At 38.4% G+C, this 15,086-nt stretch overlaps 1 protein-coding gene across 1 annotated transcript in view; it reads right to left on the bottom strand.

The window, feature by feature from the left end:
- The window catches only part of PDSS2 (decaprenyl diphosphate synthase subunit 2), a 106,119-nt gene that overhangs the window by 80,227 nt on the left and 10,806 nt on the right, over positions 1 to 15,086 (bottom strand). Inside the window, exon 2 of the mRNA XM_020800294.3 lies at positions 4,652 to 4,786. Coding sequence (XP_020655953.3) covers positions 4,652 to 4,786 — 135 coding nt within the window. The remainder of the gene's footprint in view (positions 1 to 4,651; positions 4,787 to 15,086) is intronic.

Below are 15,086 nucleotides of genomic sequence, written 5' to 3'. Positions count from 1 at the left end.
ATATTCTCATAGTTTATTTTTGTGTAAACTGCCCAGAGTAGACATGTTCTAGATGGGTGGGTTTTGTTGTTGTTGTTTAGTCGTTTAGTCTAAATAAATAAATAAATTACTCCATTTAGAATTGTCTTAGAAATGCAGGAATATAAAAAGCGAATAAAAGCTCATAAAGTACTGTTAGCAAATGTCTAAAGCTAGCTGGCTGGGTAGTTCAGTGGTTTAGGTATCTGGCCGTGGAGTCAGAAGTTGGGAGTTCAATTCCTCATCGTGTTTCCCATGAGTAGAGTCAGCCTATATGGCCTTGGGCAAGCTGCACCGTCCCTAGGCACCTCTAGAAGAAGGGGATAGTAAACCACTTCTGAGTATTCCCTACCTGGAAAACCCTGAAAAGGGTCACCATAAATCAGAATTGACTTGATGGCACATTTTTATTGTTATTGTCATTGTTATTATTGTGGTTGTTACATTAGATCAGGAATGTCAAATGTGTTGCCTTCTAGAAGTTGTTCCTCGTGGCGCAGTGGTTAAACTGCTGTACTGCAGCCAAAACTGTGCTCACGACCTGGGGTTTAATCGCAGGTAGCCGGCTCAAGGTTGACTCAGCCTTCTATCCTTCCGAGGTTGGTAAAATGAGTACCCTGCTCGCTGGGGGGGGGGGGCAATGTGTAACCTGCATAATTAACTTGTAAACCACCCAGAGAGTGCTTGAAGTGCTGTGGGGCGGTGTATAAGCAGCCCACTTAGCTTTTTTGCTTTGCTTTTGTTGGGCTGAAAGTCCCACCATCCATTACCATTGGGCAATGCTTGTTAGGCCTAATGAAGTTTGCAGTTCTAAAATGTCTGGAGAACCATTTTCTACCACTGCATGCAATGATCCTGAAGCCAAAAAGGTACAAACTTTGGAACTCCTTCACACAGGAGGTTCTTTCATGAAAAAAATTGTACTAAAAACCATAAAGAACACCTACACTGTACTTTATACAATATGGAGAAAAGTTCACTTTACTCCTCCACAAAAATTATGAAAACATATATGCATATGCAAACACATGCACATATACACAAGAACACAGAGTCAGTCCATGTAGAACTGTCTGCTTCACTGGCAGCAGTTCTCCAATATCTCAGCCCTACTTGACAAAGTGCAGTTTACTTGAAGACACCAGGAACAGAAAACTAGATCTTCTGCACACAAAAGATAAATACAGCCAAAATGTAGATCATCAACTGCTGCATGAAACTCTCAGGGTTTTTTTTTTAATGGAAAAGTGCCCATAGAAAGACAGTTTGGGTAAAAGATCTCCTCTCACACTGAATTTTATTCAAAATTTAATCTTGTTGCTGCTAGTCATCAAAAGAATAGTCAGTGAAAAGTAGCGCAAGTCTGCTCCTCGTGATTTGCAGGAAACTGCACAAGACTCCTACCCGACTTATAGGAAACTGCTGCATTTGCATTAGCCATGAAGTTTACATCTGTAATTCCTCCCTACTTTGGATTACTAGTAGCAAAGTTCAAGCTATACAGCCTTCCTCTTCACCACTCCCTGTCACACACTGGAGTAAAACTTTACTACAATGACAACCATAACTGTTCTTTTGATAGAAGACAGAAAAAGATTTGTAACTACAGTAGGAAAAACAAAATGCAATGGAAGAAAGGATTGCTCTTTGAGCTGAATTTAACTTCCAAGCTGCCAATCCATTTCTGGGCACAACTTAAAGTGCTGCTTCTAACCTATAAAGTCCTAAATAGTTTAGGCTGAAGCTATCTCAAGGACTGTATTTGGCTTATTGAACCTGCTCGACGGTAAAGATCATCAGGAGAGGCCTTTCTCTCAGTGCCACCACCTTCACAGTTGTGTTTGGTGGGTACACAGGATAAGGTCATCTCTGTTGCTGCTTACAAACTTCGGAAATCCCTCCCACAGAAGAAAGGTGGGGTAAAAATATTTTAAATAAATAAATAGAATAATACCTTGCTTGTAGCTTCTGACATTACAAACCCTGATACAGCAGCCAAGGCATGTACGTCATACCACTGAAATCATGTCCATCACTTTTGTGGAATGGAATAAAGGGACTTAATCTCTTTCTATTCCACTTTCCCAAACAAATGTCTTGAACTACTGACAATCAAAGGCTACACATACAGTTAGGCAGCTACACTGCTTTCCAGAGTGCTGCCACAAACATATATAACTGAATCAGAAGCTGTGTGAAGCTCTGTACTGAAATCAAGCTGCAAGGGAGCTACAGATGAGTTCTAAGACTACAGTTAAAGAGAACCAAAATGCACATCTTAGTTGTACTTTTAAAAACATTAGACAAGAATGAAACTATAATTTCCTATTGGGTGTAGCCTTTTATTTACTTCTCTAGACAAGAATATTTATTGTCTTTAAAAGCATTTAAATCAATGGCTTTCCCCTTTTGTGGCATCTAAGACAAATAAGTGAGAATACACAAAGTTTCTCATTATAATTGTACTGAGTCACTAGCATATTAATATGTACTGTAATACTGTATGTTATTTCTTCTCTCCATCGGGTGCATCATAATGGACACACAATGACAAACTTCTAAGATGCAATCAGGTTTTTTTGTGTTATACCAGATCACACCATTTTCTGTGTATACATGCATGTGCATGCAAAAAGGGTAACCCAATATCTAAATTTGAACTATTTTGTTGACATCAATATTGCTATCTTCTGGCTTTTTTTAGCTACAAAATAATAAATGAGCCAATGCTGCTGACCCAAAGCAATTTACAGATCTATAGGGGTTCAAGTTTTTGTCTAAAAAGGAAGACTGAAGATACCATGACACCTTTGTCTCATGCCAAAGTTATAAACTCTACCTTCCTTTGCTAGCAGTCTGCTTTTAAGAACAATAGGCATCACATCTGCCCCAATCTGTTTCACGTACTGGCCCTATGTCAATTGTCAAATTTTATACCATATTCAGTTGATGAAGACTTCTCTAGGGCAAATACACTAGTTCTCTAGATTTGCCCTGTTCATGGCTTTTTACAGTAAATGTAATATATAATCCAGAACCATGTTTCTACAGATGGGCCATATGGCTACTTTATTTCTGTCTGTAGTCTACTCGTAGAGCATTGGCCTACTTCCTGCTGCCTAGTTTCTGTGGATTCTACCAAAGAGAATTAATGCTTTTGAACTGTGGTGCTGGGGGAGACTCTTGAGAGTCCCCTGGATTTCAAAGAGAACAAGCCTATCCATTCTAAACGAAATCAACTCTGAGTGCTCACTGAAAAGAAAAATCCCAAAGCTGAGGCATCTCATGAGAAGAGAAATCTCTCTAGAAAAGACCCTGATGCTGGGAAAGTGTGAAGGCAAGAGGAGAAGGGGACGACAGAGGACAAGATGGTTTGACAGTGTCATGGAAGCTACCAACATGAATTTAACCAAACTCCAGGAGGCAGCGGAAGACAGGAGGGCCTGGCATGCTCTGGCCCATGGGGTCATGAAGAGTCGGACATGATTTAACGACTAAACAACAACAAATCTGGACCAGGTGATTGCTTTGCAAAAGCGCATCCTCAGAAGCATTTGACAAAGATCAGATATACTTTAATTGTCAAGAGGTATACAGTTTGAACTCTTTGTCAATTAAATATAAGATGGTGGCCCACAGCATTTACACTTTAAAAGGAAGAAAGCAAAACGTATTTCAAGAATGAAGCCAGTTCACTGGTCTTCTTTGTCTCTGAAAGCTCCCAGTTAAAACAGGATATATTCCAGTAGTTTTTCACTTTTAGCAACTTTCACCTATCAGAGCTGGGTTTGGAGTCAAGCTTCTCTTTTCTAGGCAAGAGATGCTTGCATACTATACCACAATACAGAAAGTGCATTAGAAATGTATTTATCACTGTCAGGTCAAATAATGGAAAACTGTTATGTGCATAGTTGCCTAATCAGCTTGTAACTGGATGTGTCTATTTTGATATACGTAAATTATTGATGCAAAAGAAAAAAACTTTCTACTATGGTTTTACTCATGGGAGACATATTTTTTCAGCATTGCTGTCTTACTGTAAAATGCTTGCATTAGGACCTAGCAAGTTGAACTATCATCTTCCCTGTCTCCAAGAACTCCTAACAGAGTCCTTTGACACTAAATACCTTGGGACGAACCAATGATCAGGGAAGAAGGCTTGAAGCCTGTCAAGGCCTGTTTTCTAATCACGAACAGTACGCAACAGCAGGTCCATCTTCTCTGTATCTTGTAACTAAAAGCTATTGTCTGAGTTAGCTTTTCTCGCTCTCAAGATATTTCGCCTTTGTGCCCTGTCTTTCAGAGTGTAAGCCTGAGGACATGGACTGGCTTATTATCTTTGCAACACTTCTAGCTGAAGAGTAGAGTAAAAAGACAATTTAAAATAAATTCATTGCCAGCAGAATTTTTGTGAGCATGGATGAGAATCACAAAGAATTATCATATACAAAATCTACTATATGAATTTAAAGAACACATCATCCAAAGATGGAAACAAACTGATTCTGAATGTTAGTCACAGTCATATACTCTCTATGTAGATCTAGTATTTTAATGCTTCAATAAAGACAAAAACTTAAAAGAAAAGAGATGCAACTCTTCTTTTGCTTTTGGCCATTAACTAAATCCTTACCTGGGATATATTCCACTGACCATGTCATTCTGGAGGGAGCTCTTTGTTGTAAGGCTGGGCCCTGCTGCCTTAGAGATCAGCAGAACCACCAGACCTCTCATCTGCAGGTCATTCCTGCTATCAGATACAAAGCCTCTGTTAAAAAAAAGAAGAAGAAATCAAAACAGTATTTTGGGCTCCTTCAAATTATTATTTTTTTAATAATACACCCAACATAGAGGACCATTAAGTAATTGAGAATGAGATTATTCTGGCTTGCTCCTGCCCAGCTAAAGCATGGTTCAGTTCAGGAGTGGTTTACCTTTTCTTGGGGAAATTGCACAGGGGCTAAATGTAGGTAGCAAGTAAAACTGAAGCCGGTGGTGGACAAGGAAAGAGTAAAACATATCTGAGCCAACCCATTTTCTCTCTTTCTGCCACTCTCTCCAGCTTCCTACTACAATTTTAGTGCCACCCAGTGTTCTCTCTTCCTCACCTAGCAGACTACTAGGGAAGGAGTGGATCAGTCTTGCCAGTGCTTGAATTGACTGCTTGCAGAAGGTTGTGTGATATCTGGCAGAACACTGCATGCTGAAACAGAGCCCAATGGGCAGCAAGACTACACCGCACACAAAAATGTAGCCCACCCCCAGGGACGTAAAACAGCCATTTTCTTTTTATACAGCAAGTAGTCTCAAGACAGGCTGGAAGATAGGGCCCATGCCAGAAGAGTGAAATGTAGGCGTCTATAGGCATATGTGAGGTGCCATAAATTCCCATAATTCTGTGAGGGGAATTCCTGGACAATTCTGGAAGTTGTGTGCTAAAAATATTTTTGGACTACATTTACTTTCTCATCCTTGCATGTTCAAACGTGTGGGGCAAAGCACACCAGGCAAATATTTAATTTGGTCCTATTGGCTTCATATTCCCCCTATGGACAAATACATCAGGATTTTCTGGGCACCAGCTTCTTCAAAATTCATTAGAGCTAACATATCATCAACAAATATCTAGGTTCCAAGGCATGCAAACAGCATTCTTTCCTTCCTAGTTTTTCAACTATCAGCCAGTTGTTTTCCAACAACAGCCAACACTGGGTTCATTATAACATTACCATAATATAACAAAATAGAGAATAAATATTTCAAAAATTAGGAAGGTGTCATATGCAGCAAATTAACATTTCTGCATTGATCAGTAGCAGAAAACATTTTACATGATGTAGTTTTAGAAAATCAATCCATCATTGTAATGTATGGTTCTTCTTATTAAAAAGGTTCACATTGAGTTTGAGTTTTAGCACTTAGCCTATGTTGAGTTTCAAAATCTCTCTCATAACTATAACATTAACACTTGACATGTTTGTACCTTATTAACTCTTCTACAGGAGAAATTAAGTTAAGGGGAAGGGGTCCAATACATATAGGATATAGAAAAGGATTTATATACATGCAAACAAAATAAATGCACTTCTGCCACAAAATAAATGCACTTCTGTTCATGATTAAGTAGCTAAGCAGAATATGTGAAGTATATGACTCATTGCTCATTGGATAACTCAGTGAGTCAGGTATCAGGCTGCAGAACCAGAGGATCAGAGTTCAACTCCCAATTGTCAATCCTAAAACAGCCAGTCTGTGTGGCCTTGGGAAAGCTGCACCATCCCACGATGTCACTCAAAGAAGGGAATGGTAAACTGCTTCTAAGTATTCACTATCTAGAAAACACTGAAAAGGGTCACCATAAGCCAGCATTGATTTGACAGCACACAATTTAAATTATGTAACTAATTGAGATGGAATCAATAGTTAAACTAGAGGCTCAGCATTATAAAGTTGGAAAGTAAATTCAATCACCTCAATCATATTCATTTTGGCTGAACAAAAATGCAAACGAGATGTCTATTAACAGAGATTAGATAAAAACAGAGTGCCAAGGAAGGGGCGACAAAGAAAGAACAATTTGTAAAATTCTCCAACTCAATGATAAAAACAGCTGCTAATTAAGCTACTCTAGAGATGAGCAAGAGTAAAAATATAGACACAAAGAAATTGGCAATAAAGCATGCATTTATATGAGTTGTATCATTAAGTTGCCCATAGTTATATATGGTAAGTTTGTTGAAGTTATTAGGTAAGGAAAAGCTGAAGTACTTTTCCACCCAAAGTAGTAAACAAAATAACACTGGTGACATCTACTCAATCTTACAGTGAATTGCATAAGACTTGAAACAAATAAAGCCTAAGGTGTCCATCCTTTAGTAAGTAGAAGGTACAGCAGTCACTTGACATGGCTCCAGGGGTCACATTCATATTCTGCCTGAACCTTGCTCCCTAGAGATATTCAACCCCAGTCACAGGTACATAAAAGTATTCCAGATGGTGCAATTATTCTTGATGGGTATGTGGCAGACGACAGGTGCCTCTGGGGAGAAAAGTGAACTGGAAGCAGCATAAATACAATTGGGTGAATGCGCGCACACATTCACACACAAGTATCAGTTAAGATTCTTTTTTATAAAGCTTCAGAAAAATACTGTACATAAAATACAAAATACTGTACAAGCATAAATATAAACCTCTCAAAATCATAATGCTGCTTGTTCTACTTTTGTGTACCTTAATATTATTAAACACTGTATCTTCAAGGTAAACAAAATTAGATTGGGAAAATAAGTCACAAAAACCCACAACAATCCTAAATTTACAGAACAATGAAAAGTTTGAAAAGGATACACAATTATTTCCAGTCTTATTCATGGGACAGACCACAGTTGTTGTTTTAAAATGACATATTCACAAATGTAGATGCAGATTCTTTTTTTAAAAAAAATAATGTTAATCAGGGGAAGGATGTCTAGCTCTGAAAGAAGTACACTATTATGGTATGCTGATATACGACTTGCACCACCCACACAAGCAGTAACACCAGCTAATGGTTTATGTGCTGAAAGAATTACACCTCCCACCACTGTCCATCTGTTTAAAAGAATAAATCAAGCACACATGAGCATTCCCATTAAAGATTTCCACACTTCAACTTTTAATACCCAGCCATTTCAGTTTTCAGTTAGGATATGAACTGAATCCATAAATGCTGTGGTTTAACTGCACCAGTACTGAAAGCTGTTAGTGAAAATAAACTGTAACCGGAACTGTGCTAATAAAGGCGATTCAACACATTTTTGATACTATGCATGTAAGAGCAGTGTGGTGTAGCGGAGAAAGTGATGGACTAGGCCTCAGGAAAGTGGGTTTCAATAGCTGCTCAGCCATGGAAGCTCACTGGGGGGTGGCACTGATAAAACCACTCCTTAAACATTTCACTGATCATGAAAACCCTATTAAGGCCATTGTAAGTTGGATGCGACTTGATAGCACACAAGACAAAGTACAGTATATGTATGGTGCATCAGACAAAACCATATAAAACATATAACAAAATACAGTCCATTTGTATAGCAAGCAAACAAGAGGAACTTATTAAAGTTTCAAAATCTTTCTTGTTTCTGTCTAGCTATTTGTTTCAAACAATAACTAGTTTGGAATTTAATCAGTAAATAAAACTTTGAACTGCATAAACACAAGACTGTACACTGCTCCAAGTAAATTGTCAGTATTTTCAGAACACTTGCACAATTTATACATAATTCCACACTTCTGAGCAATTTAATCACAACTGTCACAATAATGTAAGAGCAATACTATATATGCCAACTTTTCAGTAAGGCAATGAGTTTCTGAACCCACGTTCTACTGGCTCCCAGGCCTTAACTTCAATTCTTCCCCAACTTTTTATTTAGCTTACATGAGCACATTTAGAAATGAGTGGCAGGGGAGTGGTCACCACACAATATGTGACAACTTTTACAGAAACTTTCTTCTTCCAGAAATGAGCAGTAAGACACTGTGCAAATATGACAACAGAATATAAATAATCTGTCTAGTCTATGTGTTTAACAAGCTAAACAGTACTAGAATTTGCAGCAGAATAACAATTGTCAAAATATCACATTTGAAATGTCTTTTAATCCCTTGACCGGCACTTACTTATGCTCCTAATCCTTATGGTGTTATTTAACACCAACCTTTTTTTTTATTCTAAGAAGCTGACAAACAGGCATGATACAAAAAAGAAAAATAATGGTGAAGGAATAAAACTTTAGCACTAAATGCTTCTTCTCCGACCTATGAATGGGGTCCGTTACCTTCTTCTTGATGCCATGTTCTTCATGAGAACTACGAGTCTTCTTCTGGCTCTTAGTGACAGTGAGCAGATGGGCACTTAAGATACATTTTCTCTTTCATTTGCTCTAGTAGCAGCAATGTGCTTTGAATGGTGTCTGGCAAATGTAACGGATTAGATGAGGGCTAACAAAATTAGTTTCTATCCAAAGAGGAAGATGTTGGTGACCAGGGACCTAGCTTTCTTCAAAAAGAAATAGACCTGCTATATATGAGAATAATTTCCCCCTCTTGATTAAGCTGAAGTAGTAATTAAAAACTAACTAAATAAAGGCCTGAGAAGCTAGCATAGAGATTCTTTTCTTATCTCAGATCTCTCTTAAGAACAAAAATAATGTAATAGGTGTAGAATGCCTTCAGACTACTAAGATATGGAAGTAAGATACCTAAGATCTCTGGCTGACAAAACAGAATAATGGACTGCGAGATATCTACAGGTCATCTGATAGTTCTGGCACTTAGGCATGATTTTCAGGATTTTGTACACTGCTATATTTGCCAACCAACTCTATATCAGGTAGTATGGAATAAGAGTTAGACTATTGGACTAGGACTTAGAAGCCCTTAGTTCAAACCACACTTGGGTATGAAACACACTGGCTGACATTTGGCCAGCTGCACTTTCTCAGCCTACTCTACCTTACAAGTCTGTTAATGCTGAGAATGAGAAAATAGGGGAGCCATCTATGGCACACTGACCTTACTGAAGAAAAAACAATATATAAATTGAACAAATAAAAACAATAAATTATTTTAACAATAAATTATTATAAATTATATGCTACAAGTGAGAGTTTGAGCAAGTATGTTATATGTCCCCATAGGTGCCTAAAGGCAAGCAATAAAGTAAATATATCCCAAAGAATCTCATATAAATAGCAGCTTCAATGTCTAAAGCCTACACAGGTGTAATTTCAATGCATTGTGGAACTCTGGAATTCAACTCATTATGTTTGTCTGTACAAATGTAGATACAAGTGCAGTACCTCTAAGTGTCGAGAAATAAATTATTCTGTACTGAAGTGTGAATGACAAAAAATTTTCATTAGTGGCAAAACATATTTATTGAAAACATTTTACACTTAATAATTAGTGGGAAAGGAACTGGAACATTTCTAATCCATTCCTCATGTATGCATTCATTCCTGAGAGAGCTAAACATTTTAAAAGGCAGAGAATTTAAGTAACTTGTGATTCTGGGAATGTTAGTTTCCACAGCAACCAGCATCATTTTCTTTATATAGTTTTATAAACAGATGGCAAAAGAATGGTCATGTTTGTTTCTTTGCCAACATGTCAATAAAAACTTTCATAATATAGAATTGGATATTTGAGTTACAGTATTTGGAAATCCAGGTAGGCTGATAACAGGATTTGCTATAATAAATAGAATCTACTGTAACAAATGCAATTTCATCTTTATTGTTGTTTCATATGTACAAATAAAAATAGCAGGATCATTCATTCACAGCCTTCTTTGGCAAACTCTTCTAAAGACATTCCCTTACCACCTGGCATGTGGTACACAAAACCTATTTTAAAAACTCTTGCAGATGAAATAGAGAAGTACAGTTGTAACATTTTATTCCTATACATACTGTACTTAAAATTATCTGATTACAGTGCTTCTGGAATTTAAATTCTCAAGTACATCAAGACTGAACAAGAATTTTTTTGTGAAATGACCTAAATATTCAGTTTGAATCACCTGCTTAAAGTATATAAGATTTCAAAATTAAGGAGGATATTAGTGGAATTCAGCTGTAATGCCAAATCATGCATCTACAAGCAATAATGAACACCTAGCTTATGGTTCCCCTCCTACCTCCTCACTGATTTCTGGTTCCTAAGCTTCTCATCTATCACCTATTTCATTATATGATAACCAAGATCCTTCTCTCTCCTTTGCCTTCATCCCTGCAGAGGCTTTCTAAACACACAAATATCTTCAGTATGAGAAGTCTTGTCCATATGTTTGCCTTGCTTGCAGAACAGGGTAGTATGATTACCATTTGAACAATACTAATGGGCAAAAGCTGCATGCATATGCATCAACATAAAGCCTTTTGAATCTAATACCCATGGAACAGAGTATTCTGAATGAAGACTGAATGAAGACTGGGAACTTGATGTCCTATTGCCCGTTTGTGGCCCAATCCACATGACAAACTCTGCTTTATAGCTCCACACCTTCCTACTTAGTTTCACCATGCTTCCTACCCAGTGGCTCTTAGTGCCTAACGGGTACACTCTGGAGCATTATTATGATGATGATTGATTATGATGATGATTCAGAAACGCCAGGCAGAGTCAACATTATAAAAACATTGACTGGTATTATAGAAAGATACAAGTGTTAACCAAAAATCTAAGTACCGTATTTTTCTGTGTATATGACCCCCCCCCAATGTATAGGACGACTCTCTAATTTTTACCCTTGCTGGAGGCGGAGGAGCAGTCAACGAGCAGCACCATTGCTTCTTTGCCTCCATCTCCTGCTGCTGCTGCAGTCTCCTCCAGCACCACTCACGGGCTCAGCAGGAGACAGAGATGGAGGCAAAGAAGCAGCCGTGCTCAGTCACTTTTCACTGCTGCCCATTGCCTGCTGCCACCGTCGCCCAATCGCTGGATGGGGCAATCGGGCGGTGCCAGCAACTATCGATGGGCAGCTGCGAGATGCGGCAGCTTCTTTGTCAGTCTCCGCCTCCTGCTGCTGCATTCCATGTATAAAACGACCCTCAATTTTCCCTATAATTATTTTAGGAAAAATATGGTATCTGTTAAATATCGGCACAGTATGTATGCTGTTCCTAATACTGCCATTTTTATAGCTCCGATTGTGTGATTTCTGAGATCTGTAACTGCTTATAGTACTCTATGAAGTTTAATAGCATTTCATAATTTCTCAATTTTCGGCAAGAGCTCAAGTTTTGCATTTATGTTATTCCAGTAGCTTTGCAGCAGCCTGCCCTGGTCACTCAACAGGGTCTGAGTGCTGAGCCCTGTAGCCCACTTGTCACCAGATAGATGTCCAGGGGCTATAACATCTGACGTGGTCCTTGTTGACCCAGACGATGATCCATCTGGTATGGATTTCTTTTTATTCCCTCTAATTGATGGTTAGTTGGGTTGGTGAACACAGTTGGTCTGGCTTCTCAGCTGAGACCTGTCTGACTTGGGAGACCCTTCAGAATAGCTTTCAACCTCACTGAAGCATGCAAGCCCCTCCACCTCAACAACACCTATGCCCATGAAGGGGATGAAGAAGAAGATTATACTACTACTACTACTACTACTACTACTACTACTACTACTACTACTACTATTCAGTTTTTTTTATCTACCTCTCCATTTAGCTTGCCTCTCAGTAGAGTTGCTATGGTAGCCTTGCCTGGAATTAGCACAAAAGTTATGTCCTTCCACCTCTAATTTGCTATCATTTTATTGCTACTTCCTTGGTTATCACTGTTCAAAGCTAGACCACAGCACATCTCCTTTTCATACATAATATGTCCTCTTCCATCTTTCAAGGGTTAAACACTGACCCATCATTAGAAGCATTAACAAAACAGAATCTCCAATAACCTTTTAAGCTATTCCATAATCTATTTTCCTTCATAAAGAAATTGCCCAAAATGATAATTTCTTTCTCTCCTAAATTTTTGAAAACTTATCCAGATCTCCTTAATCTGTTACCAGGACAACACTGTTTCTCAGCTCTTGTAACCTTGCTCCACTCTGTCTCCCTCACACCTACCAATAAAATAGTTCTTTAACAGTTTTATTTCCTCCATAGCTCCTGCAATTTGCCTTCTGATAAGAGGAAGTACAATGAAACCTCTACTTATGAACGTCCCTACCTACAAACAATTCAACTTACGAACAGCTCCGTTCACAAAATTTTGCTTCTACTTGCGAATGGAGTTTCAACATACGAACAAAAAAAACCACAGGGGAGGTGGGGAAAGCACAAAATTTGAACATTCAGTTGACCGTTGGTCAGCGAAGAGGCTGTTTGTCTGCTACCTCGCTTGTCCCAGCGGTTAGAGAGTGGATAGGGAGAGAGTCTTCAGACTGCCTGGTACTGTACTGTACAGACTGTATTTTTTTTGGCTTTTTTTAATTTTTGATTTTTGGATTTTGACTTTTTTTTAAACAGAGAGACTGCCTGTTCTGGGCGAGTACATACACTGTACAGTATTTACTGTACTGTACAGGGTTTTTTGCAGCTTGGTAAGGGGGTACGGCTAGGTGGGGGGGTTATGTTTCTGTGCCCTGATGGGTCTTGCAGCATGGATTTAAAATGTGAAAAGTAGACTATAATATTAAATTAAAATTAAATGTGAAAATTATACTGTACTGTAATTTTAAAATGTTATTTTTTTTATTTTTGCATTCTGTGGCTTCTAGGGTTTGTGTACTGTGACTTCTCTGTTGTTTTAAAATGTGTGGGTTTAAAATGTGACTCCAAAGTCTTTTTTTTTTCTTTGGGGATCTGTTTGCTGTAATAATGGTTGCTGGCTGTTGATGCAGGCAGGCTGTAAAATGCAGTTTAGACTCTTTTTGTGATGAGGACTTCTGTGTTGGAATAATGCTTGCTGGATTCTGTGGCTTCTAGGGTTTGTGTACTGTGACCTGTTTTTTGTTTTAAAATGTGTGTTTTAAATGTGGCTCCAAGGTCTGTCTCTTAAAATCAGAAAACTGTGGTGCTTGTTGATGCAGGCAGGCAGGCTTTAAAATGGAGTCTATTGTAGACTCAAGGCTCTCCCCCTCTTGTCTTCTCTCTCTTTTTTCTCTTTTTGTTCCTAACAGCACAAACCTTTGTCTGAGGGGTCTGTGTGCCCCAGTGATGACCTTCTTTCTTTCTTTCCTCTTTTCCCCACTGTTCCTTCCTTCCTTCCTTCCCTCCTTCCCCCCTCCCTCCTTTCCTGCCCCTTTTTTGAGCTAAAAGGTGCTTGGTTTTCTTTAAAAGCTGCTTGTTTTTAAAAGTGTTCTGCTTAGAAGGTGTTGCCTCCCCACTCCCTCCTTTCCTGCCCTTTTTTTGACCGAAGTTCCTCTTAGGTCAAAAGAAGAAAAATTTTCCTCCTAGTGGTAGAGTATGGATTAACTGGCTTTTCATTAGTTCCCATGGAAACTAATGCTTCGACTTAGAATGGAACCTCTAGATAAGAACCAAAAACAGCCAGAACGGATTAAATGGTTTTCAGTTCATTCCTATGGGAAATTTTGCTTCTACTTACGAACATTTCAACTAACGATCATCTTCTGGGACAGATTAAGTTTGCAAGTAGAGGTTCCACTGTATACATTTAAGCAAGAAATACAGCTTCAAGAAATAAAGAAAATTATGTTTAAAATGATCATCCACTGAGAGCTAGGATTTCCATAGATTCAGGTACAATGTCAGACAGCTGAAGCTGTAATAGCATATTGTTGCTCTTCTTAGTTTCTGTGGGGAAACAAATTTTACCAATTATAAGTGCCAATTCTTATTTTTTATTAAGGAAGTCCATGTAAGTGGGAATTGACATATATTCTTATGCATTGTCAAATCATTTCTGCTTTGTGGAGAGCCTAGTAGATTTTTCAAGGTACATTAAATGTTCAAGGAGTGGTCCACTATTGGCAATTCTTTGTGAATTCCTATCTCTGAGCGGCTACAGAACTCTTGTCTCTTTAACCCTAGCCAGCCACTCTACCACATCAAGCTCATTCTCTTATCTACTTCAAATATACCTTATAACTACAGCAATTTGCAATTTTTAATCATTTGAATTTTGCTCATGCAAACTGTGACAGATGTTTAACTTAATATTTTACAATTTCACAAAAACAAATTATGCTCTCTTAAGAGCTGGAAAAGAGTTCTGAAGAGGCAGGGGAAGATCATGGAAAGCCAGGCAGAGACAGACCTCTGTTCTACCCACATAAGATGCATCAACCTAATTTTCTTCAGTCTTTCTCTTTCCCCTTAGACCCCACTGACAGAGCCCCCAACACTCAAGTTAGTATTTTTAGGAAACTCTGCAGGCTGGAGAAGAGAGGAATTGTAGTAAAGTTAGCCTCTGCCTGTTCCCAACATGGCAAAGATATTGGGATGCAACCTAAAAGGAACCATCTTCTTTATAAGCACCATATATAAGGTGCAGTGTCATTTCTGTTACTTTCAGTGAAGTAAATGGGACATTACAAATACAGTATGTTTCCTT

Source organism: Pogona vitticeps, chromosome 1 (assembly GCF_051106095.1).
Source record: "Pogona vitticeps strain Pit_001003342236 chromosome 1, PviZW2.1, whole genome shotgun sequence".
Lineage (NCBI taxonomy): Eukaryota > Metazoa > Chordata > Lepidosauria > Squamata > Agamidae > Pogona > Pogona vitticeps.
The sequence above is the reverse complement of the archived record's forward strand: the minus strand, read 5'-3'. Positions and strand labels throughout refer to the sequence as shown.